This window comes from Grammomys surdaster, unplaced genomic scaffold, assembly GCF_004785775.1.
Source record: "Grammomys surdaster isolate TR1022 unplaced genomic scaffold, NIH_TR_1.0 125581, whole genome shotgun sequence".
NCBI classification, from domain to species: domain Eukaryota; kingdom Metazoa; phylum Chordata; class Mammalia; order Rodentia; family Muridae; genus Grammomys; species Grammomys surdaster.
Genome location: NW_021620427.1, coordinates 193,373 through 215,224, shown reverse-complemented (window position 1 = coordinate 215,224; position 21,852 = coordinate 193,373). Strand labels below are relative to the sequence as shown.

The 21,852-nt window shown below is 39.0% G+C and overlaps 1 protein-coding gene across 1 annotated transcript in view; it reads right to left on the bottom strand.

Annotated features, from left to right (window-relative positions):
• The window catches only part of Tmprss11e (transmembrane serine protease 11E), a 38,174-nt gene extending 35,238 nt beyond the window's left edge, over positions 1-2,936 (bottom strand). Inside the window, exon 1 of the mRNA XM_028786786.1 lies at positions 2,872-2,936. Within this exon, the coding sequence (XP_028642619.1) occupies positions 2,872-2,936 (65 nt within the window). The remainder of the gene's footprint in view (positions 1-2,871) is intronic.
• Positions 2,937-21,852: the final 18,916 nt, after the last annotated feature.

Sequence of the window (21,852 nt, the reverse complement as noted above, 5' to 3'; positions counted from 1 at the left end):
TTTCGAGACAGGGTTTCTCTGTGTAGCCCTGGCTGTCCTGGAACTCACTCTGTAGACCAGGCTGGCCTCGAACTCAGAAATCCACCTGCCTCTGCCTCCCAAGTGCTGGGATTAAAGGCGTGCGCCACCATCGCCCGGCCATCTTATCTTTTAAAAGGAGTGATAACAACAATCACTCAGGAGAGAATTACTCAATGATCTACATTTTACAAGATACATAATGTGAATCCGCATCGGGCTGAATCCCAATGAAAACTTACTAAAGCTTTTTATACGCATAGGACTGATCTTAGCTGAAAGAGAAGTGAGTGCACGTTAAACCCTGGGAGCACAGACGTGTCGCAACTCCGAACCTATCTGTTGACAAAATAAAACCCTTTCAATGTCAATACTGACTAATTTCAGGGTGTGGCATAGTTTTACAATGGTCAAGTTTTTCCTGTAAACAAGTCTATTTTGAAAATGAAAATAAGACCTGTTTCCCTGTTTGGCATAAACTACCCATATACGTCTGTACTCGTCCTTCGGTTTCCATACATTCTGAAATTACTGCCACTTCCTTAATCATCACCGGGCTGCATAAATAAGGCTCATCTCCTTGAAGGGAAAGGAAGCCAGGGAGAGAGCACCACCCATGACGATATAATTATATCAATTTAAATAAAGCAAAGGCTGACTTCGTTTTAATAACAACTGTTTCATCTGTGCTGTTTTTGCTCCAGTATCACATTTCTTCTCTTTTTATGTCTACTGTTTTTTTTTTCTCAAACATAAGAGTCTTAAAATTTCCTTTGGACAAATGCTTAATGTTTGGGCAAGTGTAGTTCAAGCCCAAGTGTATTAAGATTTATGGCGTGGAGTTAAATAGCTCTATTTTTAATCAGTGCTTATTGATTCTTATAGGAGGTTACATGAGCCACTCTTGGAGAAGTAGTTCATAATTAAAATTGTATTTTTTGTACTCATTTCACTTTCAGCTCTCTAAAAAACATATTAATCCTAGAAGTTTAATCCATTTACTTTTAATTCTCATTATCATCAATTATTGGTAAAAATATTTAAGAAAATAAAAACATTTAAGGAACACCTTCACTACCTCCCAAACCTCCTCCTATAGCCTTACCCAGCTAGACTTTTCTTTGATTCTCTTCTGTGTATTTATAAAATCTTCGCATTGATCTCTTCACGCTCAAAGGATAGTAATGTAACCATTTAAAGAAAATTGCAGGCTAAGAGGAAAACACTTCACCCAGTCCAAATTATTTTCTAACCCTTACGTTTCTTAAATAGTGATTCTCATTTAGATGGAACAGGGAGAAGGCTGTCGGAATCTGGTGAAAGGTGAAGCTGGGTGTAAGGACAAATCTCCAACTACATCTTCCATGCTTTCCTGGTAATGAGCCAAAGCCCTCAAACAGAAATTATCAACATACGTGTATTTGTATTTCTTCGAACCAATGTGTTGAACCACTTGCCCGGCCAAGGTGTATGATAAGCCAGATCCCTTTCCACCTCAGCCCATTCCTGATCTTTCATCCACTAACTTCCCATTCCTATATGGTTTACTCCATCAGTCACACACTGCTCAGATCAGAAAGACTTTTTTTTATTGTTACTTGATTAGAGATATTTTGTTTGTTTACTTGAGAGGTAATCTCCACCCATTCTGTACTAGGGCTTTAAAAACTTAGCACATCCTCTGCTTGAGATTTAGAAATTAATTTTAGAAAAACAATTCACTGCAATGTCTCCTTCAATCACAGCTTCTCGACATGTTGAGAATCAAGTGGCAACTCAGTCAGATCTAACATAGAACAGAGCTGAGAAGCCAAGACGGTGAATGTGATAGAGGCTTCCTTAAAGTGCTATTTTCTGTAGTTAAGTTCTTAGTGAATAAGAAGAAGAAAAAGATACAAAAAAAACATGGATTATGAAGAAATGCTTGTAAAAGGCAGACATCACTATATTTCTAAGATCTGTAGCTCTTAGTGCCCGCTTTGTGAGACTAGAGGAATATTCAGCTTCTTCTAAAATACATGTAGAACTGCCAGTGAGAAAATTAGGCTTTTTCCTTATGTAGTGATGGCAGATTTCACTGAAATTTCGATATTTTCTTCTCACAGTGTAAATGAAAGATTCTTACTCATCAAAGTATACATCAAAAGGGGTTTGCCAATATGTCTGAGAAAATAAATTTTAATATAAAACTGAAGAGGATCAGAAGACTAAAATGTTGTTACTATTGAGGTTCTAGCATTGAAAGGAAACCACAGAGAAGTTTAGTGTGGCTGTGTATATTGGAGTTTGATGTGTGTGTGTGATGCTGAGGATTGAACCCAGAATCTCTCACTAGCCAGGTAAATGCTTCACCCCTCAACTACTGTATCTCTATAACTGGATTTATTTCTAAAAATCTAAATATAACAATTTAGATATTGAAAACGGTCATCTTAAGTCGCTTCTTATGCTTCCAAAATATTTTATGCTTTTTAATTTTAGACTCCTTAAAGAAGTAAGCAATTTTAACCCACACGACCTCACATTTACATTTCTTGCACATACTTTGTGAAATAAGTGTGTTTTTCCATAAGACCAATAAAGCCTAAATTAGATAATGTATTGTATTCTCCCCAAAACAAGCAAGGACATCACCATCTCCTTTACATTTTGGAAAGCTCTTCTGAGCTCGAACAGACAATGAGAGGAAACACTCCTATGAAATGAACAAGAACCTGCTTGACAGAATGTCCTATAAAACCCCAAAAGTGATTCTCCATATTAGATACAGTCAGATGCAGATCCACAAGTCCTTGAGTGCCTTAGACCACTGTAGACTACAAGTTACTAGGCAGAAAGGAGACAGGAACTCACCGATACATTGCTGACCAGCAAGTTACGAGTCCTGTGGTGACTGGTCCGTGACTGAGTGTGCTCATCAGCTCACCTGTGGCTTTGTAGGCTAAAGTGAGGTGAAGAAAGAAGTCACTGATGATCCATAGAAAACCAGTCTGACAAGCCTTGGCTAGTGTAGAGACCGTCTGTGTGACTAGTGTGACGGAGACACTGTTTATAGGAAGCAACAACAAGAATAATTTATAAGCACTTTCTAGGAGTGACGACCCAAAAGCTGTCATCTAAAGCTCCTTTTAGAGTATTATTAACAGGATGAAATTTTTAGGATGTTCAGATAATAAATCTATTAAAAAAAAAAAGCAAAATTAGGAGTGATGTTTCTCAGCCTCCTGGAGCTTCAAGTGAAGAAACCGTGGTATAATTAAGTTAGATGAACCGCCCGACAAGGGCTGACACCAATATAATTTTTTTAAACTACGCTGATACATTTTATACTCAGTCAAGCATATAAATGAAAGTTTCCCTTTGGAATTAACTATAAGCCAGTGTTGGAAATGCATCAGAGATTAGAAAAACATTAACATCGTAAAACTATGTGTCATTGATGCTCTAGAAAAGTCAAGGCATTCACAATTCCTAATCCCCAATTAAGACAGTCTACTTGTTATATTTTATTAGAATCCAGCATATCATCTAAGTCACCCTTTCATTTATTTCCGAAATTTGTCAATGTGTTCTTGTTGAATGGAGTGTAAAGATCTATCTGTATGTTTGTTTGAGCCATTGTCCTTCATCCTCATAAAGCAGATTGGTTGTTCATCCCTGTGCTCTCATGGTATTATAACTCTGTAATGCCATGCATTATACAGGAGGTTTTGTCTATTGTCTCTCAGTGTACTCAGTTATAAAATTTTAACAGGAAGGAATCTGTTAGCACACGTAGCCTCTTAAAACTATATATGGAAAGGGAAGAACCCTACGTGATTGTACTATATAACTAGTTATCCCAGGGCTCAGTTAAACAAGGGCAGAAGTAGAGAGTCATGATGAGGAATGGAGTTGGAGACCTTCAAGTAGTACTGCAAGGACCCTCTAAGCTCGGCAAACTGTCCCTGCCTCTTCAGAGATGTACGGGAACTCTGCAGAAGAGAAGGAAGGATGAGTGTAAGAGACAGCAGAACTGAAGATGCCAAATAAACAAGGCCTTTTAACCATAGTAGGACTAACGCACATCTGCACTCACAGAGACAGGCTCAGCTAGCAAAATCTCATGACTTCTGCTCTTTCCCCAAAACTACATTTCAAATTCAAATAAATTATTTATATATCTCTAAGCTTTCGTATATGTGGTGATACCTGTACAAAAAAATAAAGATGCAGAAAATGAGTGGACACCCTACAACTTTAACACTATGAGAAGAGCCTTCAACAAAATGAGCCATTATTAGGCAAACAGACTTAAAATCCATGTCTGTTTAAAGATAATGAAAGATACTCACAATACGTTTGCCTTGTATTCAGATCACTCAGAAGCCACAGCATGGCCTGGGGAGATGGATCAGTGGGACCTGAATGCTGATCTCTAACAGCCACGATACAAACTGAGTAGTGTTATACACATGTAACCCCAGCACTGTAGGGTGGGAGGGCGTTACAGAGACTGAAAGCTTGGTAGCTGGACAGTCTAGTAAATTGGTAAGTTCCAGGTCTATTGAAATACCCTGCCTCAAAAAAATAATGTGGAGAGCAATGGAGAATGAAGGCACTTGATGTTGACCTCTGACTGCTGGAGGCAAACACCTCGCTCACACACACACCAAAGCCATAACACAAATTCTGTGATATAGCTAACAGTTTAGTGGAGCTTGAAAATGACAAGGAAAAGGGGAGAAATTAAAATATTACATTCTAAGGCATCAATGAGTACAAAAAACATGAATTTAGTCATTTTTATAGTTACTGTTAGAGTTGTAGGATATAAAAAACTACGTTAATCATTTCAAAATTATTTCCAAGAGAGACCAAAAAAAAAAAAAAGTTACTTAGAGCAGGATTTTGTTTTTCTTTTTTGTTGTTGTTTTGTTTTTAATATTTACTTATTTATTTTATGTATGTGAATATGCTGTCACTCTTTTCAGACATACCAGAGAAGTGCAACTGATCCCATTACAGATGGCCATGAGCCACCACGTAGTTGCTGGGAACTGAACTCAGGACCTCCGAAAGAGCAGTCAGTGCTCTTAACGGCTAAGCCATCTCTCCCGTCCAGAATTTTGTTTTCCATTCAAATACTTTTTTCTTTGTCTTTTTTTTTTTTTTTTTTTTTTTTTTTTTGGAAATCATTCTGCCCCTACATTCTAAGGCTTGGAATGCAGAAAATGTTATGTGGGTATAACCTTTTACCCTGGGTATGAATCGGTTATGATCGATGCTATCGATCAGGACTCAAGAGACTGTCTGTACAGGTGAGTCTCCTGTAAGCCCATGGTAGACATACTGTATTGCGTAACAAGTAAAGTTATCAGCCAACCAATTGTTACATTGTCCTTCCATACACTTAGCAGTTTTACAGCCATGACCATTGGTGCCACAAGCGTCAGAAGTAGAGTGCCACTGTGGCTAGTCAGGGATGATGTCTATCACTGCTTAAATACCCCCTGGCTTGTTCTTTAATGCTAGATAATATGGTGAAATGTTAATGATACCTGTGATACCTATGATTACTTATGATAATCTGACTAATTTCTGGAAGCCATTAAAATTGCCCTGAGGTTATATCGCTCTTATAAGTAAAGCAATGTTTCTTACTGGTCAGTTTATGGGATGTATATTACATGTTGACCAATATTGTTAAACTAGTGAATGAATTAGATATCTAGATAGGCAAAGGTGTTGCCACTTGTGAATCCATTCCCTTCTTTTTATGTATATATGTATACAGGTGATATTAAAATTAAGAAATCACAGTAGGCAAAATGATCTAGCAGGTAAACACACTTGCCACCAAGCCTGATGACTTGAGCCTGTGCCTCAGGAAGAGACACTCCTCCAATATCCATGACAAATCATAAGAAATGGTAGAAAAAAAGTGTAAAATTAAATGGGCTCTAGATGTCTGGTTTAAGACATTTGCTTTGACAGAGGTATAACTTTGGCTTTGAACTCCTTGGAAACAAGAATAGCATGGGAAACAAAGTTACACAGTTTCATTATTGAAAGAATAATGGAAAAAGACGCTAGAAGAAAAAAAAAACCTGTCACTTAAGGTAGAATAGGGATATTGGAACAAGACCTGACTTTAAGCTATCCCTCTTCCCTCCATTACTTAACTTTAGTTTTGCTCCCTAGTTGGGAGAAGGTGGTAAATATCTCACATTCTCAGTTATGTCTGTATAAGTATATGACCTAAGTCTTTTGCCAGTTCAATCCAGATCTATCTATCACTAACAGATTCTGTCACTGGGAGATCTTCCTGATGACACATGTGGTTTTTCTACAGTGTTCATCTTTACTGTAGTCATCAGTCTACTGTGGCTTTTGGCATCTGCCCGTTTCTCCTCCTTCACCACCTGGAGCATCTCCTTCTATGTCCACCATGTACCTCTCCTCTGATCTTATTATTTTCTAGAATTCATTTGCTTCTGATTTTCGTAGAATTCATTTTTACCACCTCGCTCACGTCTATGCTCAAAAAGCAACTACTCAAAAGAGTCCTGAGAACACTCAGCGAAAATAGCCCTTTCCCGGATCCACAGTGATTTGACTTACCTCTGTGTTTTGTTTGTTTGCTCTTTGTTTTCATTTTAGGATGATATGAGGGCTGGATGCGTTAAGTACAAACTACATTTTGTGTTGTGAGCACGTAGCTTTTCCTAGGCTTACACGGTTTGCTACAATAGTCTCTTAACATCCTAGGCAGCCACAGTGAGGCACAGCCCTCAGTCAGACAGGCAGTCGTGAAGATGAAATTTTCTCTCAGCAGTATAGTGAATTTTTAAGCTATGATGCCTCCCTCATAGGTCAGGTGTTTTAGGTGCCTTTTCTCTCAGTATTTTCAACTTTCAGTGGGCTTTTAGGCACACTAATATTGTCCTAAATGGAGGAACATTTATATCACCTATTATTTTCCACTCTACAGCCTACTTTCTTTTCTATAAGGTTATTAATATATATTATATATTAATGTATATAATATTAGTGTATAATATTAATGTTTATACAATATATAGTTATATTTTATTTATATATAAGTATAAATAAATGTTTTACATTTGTATTATATATTGTATGCATTATATTGTATAAATATTATAGTATATATACTATTATATATGTAATATATAATATATTATAATACATATAGTTCATTTCATTGGGATACAGTCACTTCAAACTAGAAATAGCATCTACTCTTCCTCAGGTCTGTACCCAGAATTTAGACAGTGCCTGATTATAAATGCTCTAAGAAAAGAAATTACTTCTTTAAGGGCAAGGATGTAGCTCAATGATAGAATCGTTGCCTAACCTGGACAATATATTGGGTTCAGTCCTCAGCATCACACAAAAAGAAACTGATTTGTTGTATGTTTCTTTGCATGCAGCCTCTTCCTGGGGTGATACAAGACTGCCTTGTAACTGCAAGGAAAGCTGTCACATTTCAGGAAAGTGGACATAAGTTCACTTGTGGACTATTCTTCTTGTTGTGCCTGATTTTTAGCACTTCCCTTGTGTTTGTTGGCCTAATCTTCACTACAGTATTACACATTAGGTGTTATTAGTTTTGTTGTCTCTTTGCTGATAAAAGAAGAGAGATAAGGTAGTTAGTGACATGGCTCAACGGTTAAGACTACTGGATGCTCTACCAGAGGTTCTGAGTTCAGTTCCCAACAACCACATAGTCGTTCACAACCACTTGTAATGGGATCTGATGCCCTCTTTTGAAGTGCCTGACGGTAGTGACAGTCAAGTCACATAAAATCAATACATCTTTAGACAATAACAACAACAAAGAAAAACAGAGATAAGAGTCAACCTATGTCATACAATGGCTTATAGACTGTGATTAGGACCAAATTCTAGTTTGTAGCAAAGGCTATTAACAACTGTCTTGTAATATGGCATGTGTAACTTCTAAATCAATGGCCTTCCAGTTTTAAAGTACTTCCAATTTTAAAAATAAGAACATCACTTTTATAAACCAAATTCAGATTTATTAAGTAAAAAAAAAAAACTGCAGGGTTTATTAAGATAGACTATAGCATACAGTCAAGTCTAAGCATGGGCATTAAGAAAATAATTAATATTTAAGAACATTACTATGTACCTAAGGCAAGAGATCTTTTTCAGTAAAAATGTAAGGTCACAATGTGTTGATTGTAAATGACTAACCAGAAGGCAAATATGTATAAATTATTACCTAAATTGGAATGCATTAACTGTTCAAGATTCACTGCTATAAAATCTTATTTGCTTATTTTTTAAATTTTTTTTACATTATTCTTTTTTTAAATATTGTTATATTTATTTATTATATGTAAGCACACTATAGCTGTCTTCAGACACCCATATGAGGGCATCAGATCTCATTGCAGATAATTGTGAGCCACCATGTGGTTGCTGGGATTTGAACTCATGACCTCTAGGAGAGCAGTCAGTGCTCTTAACCACTGAACCATTTCACCAGCCCCCACTTTTTAAATTTTATTTGCCTAAAATTTACACAAAATCGGGCCGGAGAGATGGCTCAGTAATTAAAAGCACTGACTGCTCTCCCTGAGTTCAATTCCCTGCAACCACAATGTTGTCTCATAACCATTTGTAAAAGGATATGATGCCCTCTTCTGGTGTGTCTGAAGATAGCTCCAGTGTACTCAGAAAATGAATAAATAAAATAAATAAATATTTTTTTAAAAAAGTTTACACAAAATCTTGTTCCTAAAAAGGAAAGGTAATATACCGTTTAAAATATAATGATTTAGTACATGATAGATTGAAAGTTATTTTTTTATATTAACTCCTCCACCCCTTATCAACAATCACTGATTATGAGATGACTTCTGGGAGAGTAGGAATCATTTTTCTGTAAGCGCATGGGTCCTTGTACACTGGCCACACTCCAACAGATGAGTCCACACCTGGGAGTATATTCTAATATAAATTGGTGGTGATAATGATGAGGGGTTGTCTTTTTTATTTTCTTGTTTTGAAAGTCGATTGGCTTCCATACAGTATATCTTGATGATGGTTTTTCTTTCTCTACTCCTCTCAGTTCCTCCATACATCCCCTACCATCTGGATAAAACTCTTTTCTGTCCCTCTTTACAAAACAAACAGGTCTCAAAGGGATAATAATAAAATAAAATATGTTATAAGATAAAATAAGCACATTGGAATAGAACAAAATGAACAAACAGGAAAGAAAAGAGGACAATAAAAGGCACAAGAGATGGATATAGACACAGGGCCCCCTGGTTTATACATTCAGGAACCTCATCAACACACATAAACATGGAGGAAGACGAGAGAGAGAGAGAGAGAGAGAGAGAGAGAGAGAGAGAGAGAGAGAGAGAGAGAGAGAGAACTAAATAAAATAAAAATTAAAAGGAGTTCTAACTTGACATTATGAAAGAAGAACCCCCAAAGATGCCACTGAATTCATTTTCTAGTTACCACTTACTGCTGTGGATATGGTAAACCCTTAAAAGTAGTTTGTTTTCCCAGTGAGGCTCCCTTGTAGAAAACTAAATTTCCATCAGCAACTTTTCATTTCATCAGTTAGAGATGGCTTCTAGGTTAGGGATGAGGGCGTGGTCCAGCTGGTTTTGTGTCAACTTGGCACAAACTGGAGTCCCTGGAGAGGAGGGAGCCTCAACTGGGAAAGTGCCTCCATAAGGCTAGGCTGAGGGCAAGCCTGTAGAGCATATTTTTAATTAGTGATTGATGTGGGAGAGCCTGGGCCATCCTTGGGCAGATGGTCCTGGGTTCTAAAAGAAAGGAGGCTGAGCAAGCCATGAGAAGCAAGCCAGTAAGCAGCACTTCTTCACGGGCTCTCTGTCAGCTCCAGTTTCCAGGTTCCTGCCCTATTTGAGTTTCTGTCCTGACTTCGTTCAATGATAAACAGTGATGTGGAAGCATAAGCTAAATAAACCCTGTCCTCCTCAAGCTGCTTTGACCATGGTGTTTTACCATAGCAATAGTAAACCTAACTAGAACAGAACATGCGTCCACTTCTCCCTGAAGCTCTAGACCCCATCAGATACATACTTGTGTAAGCCTTGTGCACTCTGCCTCAATTCTGTAATGTACGTCGATCCTGTTGAGTTTAGATGGTCTTGTTCCTTGATACTCTCCATTCCTTTCTCTCTTGCACTCTTTCATTCTCCTCTTCTGCAGGGTTCCCTCACCCCGTAGGGAGGGATCTTACAGAGACATCCCACTTATGGCTAAGGGTTCCAAGGTCTAAGGTCTTTCATTCTCTGCATATTGTCTGGCTATGGGTCTCTATATTTGTTCCTCTCTACTGCAGGAGGAAGCTTCTCTGATGATGGCTGAGAAGGGAACTGATCTATGAGTAGAGCAGAATGTCACTGGGACTCATTTTATTGATCTGTTCCCGTAGAAGATCAGTAGTATTTGGTTTTACTCTAGATCCCTGAACTACCTAGTCTCAGGTGCTATTTACAAGGAAATGGGTGGAACTAGAAAAAATTAGCCAGACTGAGATAACCCGGACCTAGAAAGACAAATATGGTATGTATTCATTTATATGTAGATATTAGTTGTTAAAGATAGCCAAGCTAAAATCTATAGAAGCTCAGTTCTTATGGAGTAAGAAACAAGAGCTGACAAATCTTGTTAGAAAAGGCAAATAGAATAGACAGTTTTGGATGGATTGATGGGGAGCTGAAACAAGGAGATCAAGTTAGGACAGAGGGACAAGGGAGATAATGGCTAAAATGGAGGGCCATTTGAGGGGTAGCATAGAAACCTAATATAGTAGGTGCTTCCTAAAGTATATATATACATGAAGGTGATCTAAATAAAATAACAACAAAACAATCAAAAAACCACAGAGGAGATAGAGCCCCAATTGGCAATCTCTTGTCACCAAATGAAGCTTCCAGTACTGGTTTGGGTTACATCTAAGTGAGCTGTTGGCCAAATGTCAACAGGTGTGTTGTCTGAAGACAGCTACTGTGGTGTATTCAGGTAAATAAAATAAATACATCTTTTAAAAAAAAATTACTCCACAAATACAATGTTACACAAGCGGGAGGTACAACAGGATTGTTGATTTCAAAGTAGGCATTTTATCTGTATTTCATTCTATAAACTCATTATAAGTTTAAAGTAATTGTTTTATGTGTTCATGACCTTCCTTTAGCATGGTGCACACCTGTGGCCTTATCCTTGGCCCTGACCTAGAGTGAATGTTTTCTTTGATCTTCACTTTGTTCCAGGCTTACTTTTCTTCTTAGTGCAATGTATGTGTCCCTGTGACACGGACGCTCATTGAGCTCCTCTCCTGCAGCCTTTAGTTACCTGTCTGTGAGGAGGGGAAACATTCTATTCTTGATTCTAACCTTATTATATCTTTTTAGCAAAACAATTTAAACCATCTCCTTAAACTTTTTAATCAGTTATTCTAGCTTCCCAAAATTATTGGACTCAAATCAGGAATTCTATAAAATCATGAATTCATCTAAACAGCATTAATTCATGAAAGTTCGTCTCCGTGTTGATCTGCAGGAAATTTGTGAATAGGATGGGCTAATACCCAGGAATCAATCATAACAGACTACAGGCAGAAAGGGTCTTTCTTTGCCCAATCACATCATGTCAGAACAATGAGGAATACAGCAATGACAAGAGTGGAAAAGCCTATCAGTAGCAAGAAGCAATCCTTGGACTAAGTTCCTAGGGTCCATGCCTTTTCAGAGCGCATTATCACAGCCGTGCAAAATGGTGGACCATCTCGAGGAAGCTCACTTGCTTGTCATGACCTTTCCTGCATGGCTTCCACAAGGAACCCATACCTAACACTGCTTGGGTGATCAAGATGTCTGTTTTCCCCTGCAGTTCTGAGGAATGAGTAAATGGTCCTATGCTTACTAAGCAAGTACTCTTCCACTGATTGATGCCCTTATTCTGACACATGCCAATTGACTAAAGGTTGATGTCTTTTTTTTTTTTTTTTTTTTTTTTTTTGGTTTTTCAAGACAGGGTTTCTCTGTATAGCCCTGACTGTCCTGGAACTCACTCTGTAGACCAGGCTGGCCTCGAACTCAGAAATCTGCCTGCCTCTGGCTCCCAAGTGCTGGGATTAAAGGCGTGCACCACCACCACCCAGCAAGGTGATGATGTTTTATATAAGGAATCATATGTTTGTAGCATTTTTGATTCCTGAAGTGTACTTGAAGTTACAAGGGGCCCTTTGGATGAAATAACTGGAAATGTGGAGCTGCACACCATGAGCAGGGATAGCTAGCATATGGGAAATTATGTCGGCCTTCCTTCATCTGACATCCCATTATTCTCCATTACTCAGCCCTGATCTGCTGTGTTTCCTCTATCACCACCTCAGAGGAGTTCCTCATGGTTAGGTGTGTCTGTTTCTGAATTATGCAATGAGTCCCCACCTCACATCTTACCTTTCAAGACAAATGTCATTGCCACCTCACTCTCCTATTGATAATCAGAACAGGAATAAAAGTGCTTCTGAATACTAACACCACAGTGGTCTCTTAATAATAGAGTAATCAAAACAATCAATTAAATCAGAAAATAAATTGAAATTTAAACCATTTAATTCATAACCATTTAAGGGAAAATGTGTTTAAGTACTGTACAGTGTTCTCAAGTTAAGAGGAAGAAGAGTTCATTTTTTATCCTGTAGGAAGGCAATAGGGATTTTTCCACTTGCTTGCATAATCAAAAGGCTAAGAAATAGACAGAAGTACAGACTGATTCTGCCGGACAGAATTCCACAGCTCTGTGAAGAGAACGTACTTATTTTCCAATCCATAAGTCCACATTATTAAACTCTGTAGTGTAAGAAGCTCGGACTTCCACATGCAGCCTTTAGCAATCACTTCGTTTAAGGGAAATCATATTTCATAACTGAACAAGAGAAAATGTTTATTCTTTCTGTGGACTGGGAACTTGTCACGCCTTCTCCAGTATGGTGAGAGTGCCACATTCCTAGGAGAGTTCTATAAATCCATAAAGGGATCTTATGCTTATAAATCCATCTTATGCTTCATATTCAGTAGGACTTTACACGACGTAGTACTTATCAATTTTAGATTTCACATTGTTCTTCCTAACATCGTCCCTCCTCACAGCTTCTGTCCCTTCTGGCCACAGTAACTCTAAGGTTTTTCTAAGTCTCAAAACTGTGGTCAGCATATAGTAATGGCTTCTTAAATAAATACTATATTGACTCTTGAGTATTCAGGGTCTGTATTAGTTACTTTTGTGTTGCTGTGATAAACTACCATGACCAGGCAACATATAGAAGGAAAAGTTTATTTGTATTTATGGTTACAAGAAGACAAGGGTCTCTCATGGCAGGAAGCCATAGCTACGGCAGAAGAAAAAGCTGAGAACTCACATCTTAAACTACAAACAGGAAGGATAAAGAGCCCATTTGAAATGGTACCAGTCTTTAAATTCTCAAACCCCACTTCCAGTGACATCCTCCCTCCAAGAAGAATACACCTCCTTAAACCTCCCAAACAGAATCACCAACTTGGAACCAAGTATTCAAATGCCCAAGTCTAAAGGGAGCAGATCTTATGCAAACCCTGACAGGGTCTATGGTCCTCTAACAAGGCACTGAGCTAAGGATGACTAACTAGGTCAAGTGTCTATTGGGCAAGGAAGGTGAAAATCAATCTTGCAGTGGAGCACGCTATGAGAGGATATCCAGCATAGAAAAGCAAGAGCACTAAATTCAGCCCAAAGCCCTCAAAGAGAAGGAGGCTTCAAAACCAAAGAAGGAAGACGAAGCCTTAAGTAGGGAGACATTTCTAGGCTGTGCCTCTTTTTCCTTTCTTTCTTTTATTGGATATTTTCTTTGTTTACATTTCAAATGTTACCCCTTTCCCAGTTTCCCCTCCGGAAACCCCCTATCCCATCTCCCCTTCCCCTGCTTCTATGAGGGTGCTCCCTCATCCACCCACCCACTCCCACCTCCCCGCCCTGGCATTCCCTTACGCTGGGGCATCGAGCCTTCACAGGACCATGGGCCTCTCCTCCCATTGATGCCCAATAAGGCCATCCTCTGCTACATAAGCAGCTGGAGCCATGGGTCTCTCCATGTGTACTCTTTGGCTGGTAGTTTAATCCTTGGGAGTTCTGGGGGGGTTGGTTGGTTGATATTGTTGTTCTTCCTATGGTGTTACAAACTCCTTCGGCTCCTGCAGTCCTTCCCCCAACTCCTCCATTGGGATCCCGGTACTCAGTCCAATAGTTACTGCAGCCGTCAGCCTTTGTGTTTGTCAGGCTCTGGCAGAGCCTCTCAGGAGACAGCTGTATCAGGCTCCTGTCAGCACGCACTTCTTGGCATCCTCAGTAGTGTCTGGGTTTGGTGACTGTATATGGGATGGATCCCCAGGTGGGGCAGTCTCTGGATGGCCTTTCCTTCAGTCTCTGCTCCACACTTTGCCTCTGTATTTCCTTCCATGAGTATTTTGTTCCCCCTTCTAAGAAGGACTGAAGCACCCACACTTTGGTCTTTCTTCTTCTTGAGCTTCATGTGGTCTGTGAATTGAAAGTTGTATATTCTGAGCTTTTGGGCTAATATCCACTTCTCAATGAATGCATACCATATGTGTTTTTCTGTGTGTGTGTGTGTGTGAGAGAGAGAGAGAGAGAGAGAGAGAGAGAGAGAGAGATTTGGCTATCTCACTCTTAAACTGGGGACCCTGTTTTCACAGGAGTGTTTGTCGGGGTACCTCAGAAGACAAGAAGCTGCAAGCCTAACATGGATCATCTCTCAGTCATATCAGATTTGCTCAGTGGTAAGTGTATCAGAAACATCCTTTCTATTCACATTTCCGGTAAGCCGAAAATTTATATATTTCAGATATAAAAATAACTATGCTTCCTGCACTCGGGTCCATCCAGTAAAGCACCACCAGCTCTCCTTGAGTTTGGGCTTGTTGCACTGTACAAATTCTTGAGTCACACAGTTAATGAAATTAAACTAAACCTTCTAAGAAGCAGAAGAGGTACAGTTTTGAAAAGGGTTTTGTACAATTGAGAGGAGAACCATCAGGCTACTCTCAGATGAACATTATTAGTTTGCCCTAGACTTCTGTGAGTGAGAAACTGTTAACAGGCAACTAGATCTTAACTTCTTTTTAACTAAAATCAACATTTATTCCTTACTATGAGGTGCTTAAAGCAGGATTTGCCAGAAACTTGGTAAGTATTGAGGTTGGCTCATACGTACGGTGGGGTTTGTTTAGCTATTGCCTTGATATTTTTTTTAATTTACTTAAAATTTTTCATACCAAAAGATTAAAGAAAGAAAATGGGGCATGCTGATGTACCAAAGAATGTTATATACATAAAAATGGCAGAATTTTAAAAAGAAACATGATTCATTATCTAGATATTAGCTTATTACATTAGTTTTCTACGTATTCATTGATAAAGATGGGTAGACACCAAATGTCTACAAGAAATACAAGTTGAGAGTTCAGATATTACATTGTAGCATGATTTCCCAGAACATCCATTAATAAGTATAGGCTAGATAGAGACTTTTTAGGTCACATTTCCTTGGCTATTATCAGTTGAAAATTATCTCCATAAGTATATGAATAAGAAAACATGTAGTTATACACAATTGTACCTGGATTCAAAGTTTTACCTGTTTCAGAAACCAGCAGTGAGTTGCTGTGATATTTGGGGTGACAGAACAGAGGAACATAAAGAACCTGGCTTCTTGGTATCACTATTGCACCACCAAATTAACCAATCCTGAAGCTCACCCTTCCCCTGCACTGGGTTAATTTTATTAGTATACAAACAGAGACCTCACCTTGATTCATGTTGAATAGAATAATCCCTTACGTGCTACCCAAAGTATCTGATACTTAGACGGTGTATTCTTTTGGCACACTTGGTTTCATCTCATGAACATCTTTTCAGGTCAGTAACTTCAATTCTGTAGGCTTCTTTAAATCCCTTAGTAGTATTTAACTGTGTACTCATGTCTTCCTAGCAACACCAATATTTATATGGAAAGAATGAGAAAGATTCTTTAAGTGTGTGTGTGTGTGTGTGTGTGTGTGTGTGTGTGTGTGAGAGAGAGAGAGAGAGAGAGAGAGAGAGAGAGAGAGAGAGAATATGTATGCCACACAGAAGAGGGTTAGAATCCCTGAAGCTATAGTTATAGCTCTTGTGAGCTATCCAACATGGGTACTAGCATCCAAACTCTGGTCCTGTGGAGAGGCACTTAACCACTGAGCCATCTATTCAGGCCTAGAATGAAGATTTTAATGGTAGACCCATTAAGGAAACAGTCTATCAGTAGAGTTATACATCTCTTCATATCAGTGATTTTTTCTTCAGAAATATATCATTAGGCAGTTTTGCCATTGTGTAACCATTATAGCGTGGATCTACGTAAACCAAAGTCAGTCTCTCACTGTGATCTCTTCAAAGAAATGAGAAATACTAAAAATACTGCATCCATGAAGCTATTACTGGCATGATACAACATAATATTTTATAGCAACCATTTTTTTTTTTAGGTTTTTTGAGACAGGGTTTCTCCGTGTAGCCCTGGCTGTCCTGGAACTCACTCTGTAGACCAGGCTGGCCTCAAACTCAGAAATCTGCCTGCCTCTGCCTCCCAAGTGCGCCACCACTGCCCAGCTAGACTCCACTCTTATTTATTAAAAATGGTTGCTATAGTCAGGCAGTGGTGGCGCATCCCTTTAATCCCAGCCCCTGTGAGGCAGAGGCAGGCGGATCTCTGAGTTCGAGGCCAGCCTGGTCTACAGAGTGAGTTCCAGGACAGCCAGAGACATACAGAGAAACTCTGTCTCGAAAATCCAAAAAAAGAGAGTGCAGTCTAAGACAATGACAAAAATACAGTCTATTTAAATTCAAAAAACCAGTAACAAATATTGTATACTGTTCATGATTGTATGTGATCTGCTACAGTCACTGCCCAGAATATTGATGCACATCTATGCTTTCTATAATCATTACAAATAAAATTATATTCATATGCTCAAAATAATTTTATCTGAATTAATGGTCTAATACTAATATAGCACTTTCTTCTTATGAGTTCACAGCCTTATATACTGTTGCCTAACCAGGGAAAAGGTTACCATAATTCAGTCCTAGAACAAATTTGACACATGGTACAGGATAATATGAGAACTTCCTCTTCACTGATTTTCATGCCGAGGGAAGTACTGGTCATAGGAAATTTGTCATGATTGTTTTCCTGTGTATGTGTCACTCCAAAAGTTAAGAAAGTGACGACTCACAGAGGAACAGGCACTCCGGCTATTAGAAGAAAAAGCAGATTTTTGAAAACTTGCATTGACAGGTCTTAACTTTGTATGTGGTATTAGTCAATTACCTTTGACTGGCTCTCAAAGAAGTGTTACATTACCAGATTAAGGTTAAAATTATCTATGGAAAATAAAAGATAGTTTATTGACCATAGCATTTCTGTCGTTAAGGATTCCCAATATGGTAAAGAAAATGAAAAAAAGAAATAGTTCAGCTATCTTTTAAGTTACGTAAGTCAGCATACATATAAAATACCGTATTGTACCAAAAAGAACATGATTATACCATAACTACTGGAAATGAGTATTCTAAACTGGATTCTACTTATATCGTTTCCTTACAGTTACCTTCTTTTTTTCAGATTTTTTATTTTATGTGTGTGAGTGTATTGTTCGCATGTGTATATGGGAAACGTGCATTCCTGATCCCACGCAGGGATGGAAGAAGGGATCAGATTTCTAGGACCTGCACTTAAAGGTGTCTTGAAGCTACCCTACAGATACTGAGAACCAAACCTGAGTCTTCTACAAACACAAATATATATAATTGTTGAGCCATCCCTCCAGTGCCTATCATTTCCTTCACTATTCTGCCAGGGTACTAAAATGTGTCCTTTTAAGTTTCATGAAAAGACAAACCAATTTTATGTTCTGTTTTTCCTTTTGTTATGATGAGATAGTGCTACAGAATTGGGAATGGTCCTACTCCATATTTTCTTACGGAAACAGAACGTTCATGTAAAAGCCAACCATAGCTAACAGTATAATCTTTTTTTCAATTAACTAACACATACTTACCCAAAGACACATACATATTCCAAAAACTCCCCTACTGATAATCATCCATGCACTTCCAAAACACACCCTTCTTCTTCAATGAGAAATTACATAAAATCATACATATATATATGACATACATACATACATACATACATATATACATAGACACACACACATGTATACACATACACACCAGATTTTGACAATGTCAGGAGCTCAGTGGCCTTCAGTTCACCTATGAGATTCTTAAATTCCTTCAACACACAGCAGTTACATGCTAACTTGGAACTCCACAACACCACAGTCTAATTACACCAACAGTTTCCATACTCTTTTAATCAAGGTCCCAAAAAGATTTGTAAGAAACACCAAAAGTGGAAATGTTCAAGGAGGAATCATCTGTAAAGTTATTTTTATAAATGCGTGGACGTAACCACTGAGAAAAAAAAAAAAGTGTGTCTAGAAGCCGAGGTTCTATAGTAACTAAGCTATTGCTCCTAGGCTAGAAATAAGCCAGGAGGAAGTCTTTGGGCTTAAGATGAGCAATGACCCTCAGTTGAGGAACACGAGAAGCAATTTTACCAGAAATCAGCCTTAGGATAAACATCCTGTTGTTGTTGACCTGCCTGTCTGGTGTACCTATGGAGTCTTCCCATTGGCTGATTGAAAGTCAGACAGCGTATGAATCCAGGGATAATGCTCATTTGAAACTCTAGGCAGGAGGAGGCTAGAGGGTAAAGAATGGATTCGGCATAATGAGATAGCAAAGGCAGAATGATTATAAGATACTGCAATAAAGTATCTCATTAAGGGGGACAGAAATCTTTACTAGAAATGGGCACTGTGTATAAAATTTTGCAGACTTACTGTCTTGAAGGTGGTTAATCTGCATCTTTTTTTTAAGATTTGCTTATTTTATGTATATGAACATGTGTAAGAGACCTACCCTCCTTGGTCAGTGGTACTACTTCAAGATGCCCCCAAGTGAGATGCAAATTGATGCAAAAGCAAGAAGTTTATTTCCTGGTATGTCAGGGTCAACCCTCAATCAGTCCTTCTAGGCATGTGATGAGAAGGAGACCCCAATGGCTATTACAAGTGGTTTTTATACTTTTGTTAAGGGTACAGGTTACATCAGCACAGTTACAGTTCAAACTTATAGGCTAAGCATATTGACCTTTTGCCTAGCAAAAGGCTATTATTGACTCTATTGCCTAGCAAGCATGACAGTCATTTGAACTCTACCTGGGACTTTCCAGAGGGTCAGGGGACTGTTGGTCAGTACATTCTGACATTTTTTTTTTTTACTCAGGAATGAACTTGTGGGTGGAGAATGGAACTTGGCCTAACTTTGACCTGAAGCAAGTAGGTTTAAGGCTGGCGAAAACCCCTAGAGCCCTTCACAAGCCATTGCTGACACACCAGAAGAGGTCACAACCGGATCCAATTACAGATGGTTGTGAGCCACCATGTGGTTGCTGGGAACTGAACTCACGACCTCTAGAAGAGCAGCCAACGCTCCTAAATGCTGAGCAGTCTCTCCAGCCCCAATCTGTATCTTGCTGAGCTGATCTGCACCTTGAGCCCTGCTCCCTGGAAATACTCCGTTTTTTTCAGTGCTGCTTGTGGATGAGGATGGGGGATGGGATGGGGGATGGGTGTTGGAGAGATTCTCCTTTGATAGCTGCATTACTTTTGCAAACCCAACTTGAATTTAGCAATTTCAGAGCACAGACCAGGGTTTCTTACTTCCCCCAAAATTCAATTAATTTAAAAATTGCCAAGGACCAGCTCGGCTTGGAGAGGGCTTCTGAGAGAAGGGTTGTCTGGGAGTTGTGAAACAAGGTCAAATTGTGGGTCCAAGCTGGTGGCCTACGCTCTTCTGGAGACAGATTCCCAATTTGCCCCTCTCTCTCCCTCCCTCCCTCTCTCCTCCCTCTCTCTCTCTCTCTCTCTCTCTCTCTCTCTCTCTCTCTCTCTCTGTATGTATGTGTGTGGTGTGTGTGTCTGTCTGTGTGTGTGTGTGTGTGTCTATGTGTGTGTGTGTTTGTGTGTGTGTGTTTTCTGCTTCAGGCAGTTATCCAAGCTGTTCTCTCTTTTTATTCTAAAATATTCTCTGGCTAGCTCACCTCCCGCCGTTCATAAAGTCTTTTATTTTACATATCCATCCCGTCATTTACTCCAGGTTCCCTTCTGATTATCCTATGAATCAGCACCCCCAACCCTGAATTCTTAGGAGACGTTAAGCACTCATTTTCTTTTTAACATTGCAAAAAGAATTCAGAGATCTTCCTGCCTCTGTTAAACGCAGATGGTAAACTAGCTGGGTGGGACCCTAGGCCTAACCTTGCTCTGTCCCAGGATGACCTTGAACTCAGGAATAAGCCAGCATTTGTATCTGCCTGTCTTTGTATCTTTCTGACAAGCTGGATCACAGTGCAGCTGCCTCTGTTCCTTTAGATTCATCAAGCTCCTCATAATTCATAATTGCGTTCTTCTTTTTTTGCGTGGTGAATACATTTTCAAACTCATGTTTCTAGAGTTCTTCTTCACAGCCATAAGAGCTGTCCTGAAGGTCTCATCCTTTACCATTTTGCTGAGACATTAGCCACACCTTTGCTTTCCCACCCCCAAACCCTCTACTCGTGCTGCTCAGGTTATCATGGAGTCATTAACATTAACAGAGAGGACGTTCTTTGGCGGATCAGGAAAATATGCACATTGTTTACAAATAAGCCTTAAGCCCTTGGGCCTTGACACTCACAGCCCACATCTGTTGGCCCTGTCCCAGGGGCAGGAACTGTGTCATTCTGTCCCCATCTGGAAAAAAAAAAAATCCTGCTGGCTTTAAATCAAACTGAATTCAAGACTCTACTCACCATTACTAAAATAAGAACATTATTGAATTCTACAGGTTGAATCCTTTGGCTTGTTAATAACAATATATTTAGTAAGCCATCTCTAGGTCATTCTTGGAAAGTCTGCCTTGCCTGTAACTCTCTGCTTTATGGTCTTTTCGTGCTGCTGTATGAAAAGAAATACCTAAACTACTGAAGATGAAAAATATTGGTCTTTTTTCTACAAGTTGTCCTCCTTGCTGAATTCCCAGGAATTTGGACACCTTGTAGTATGGTGTTTCCTTAATCTCACTGGTCAGGAAGTACTTCCGTAGTCTCACTAGTTAGAAGTACTTCCTTGGTCCACTTGGTCAGGAGCTGCAAGAGTTACTCAGAACAGTTAGCTTCCCTGACTTCTTCAACTGTCTCACTGCAACCTCATTGGCTCACTAACTGCAGTATCTTTTCCCACTGTTGAGACTTAATTTGTCCTGACCTTATTAGAGACATTAACGTTGATTATAGTGCTTTAATTAAAATTTATGTGCCCATATTATTTTTATACACATACTTTATCAAGGCCAGATTGATACAGAAACTATTACAGGTCAGTCAGTATCACATTTTTAAAGAACCATATGACTCATGAATTAAGTTACCAAAAGTCCAACTAAGTACCTAACACACTTGAATACACTTTGTTCCCCACATGTGTCTTGGATGGTTACCATGTGCATGAGCCACTGTAAAAGCTCTACAAGCAAGAACCCTGCTCAACAGAGCTTTTGCTTCAAGTGGATAAATAAATATTGTGACGGTTTATTCCTATTTCTCAGTTG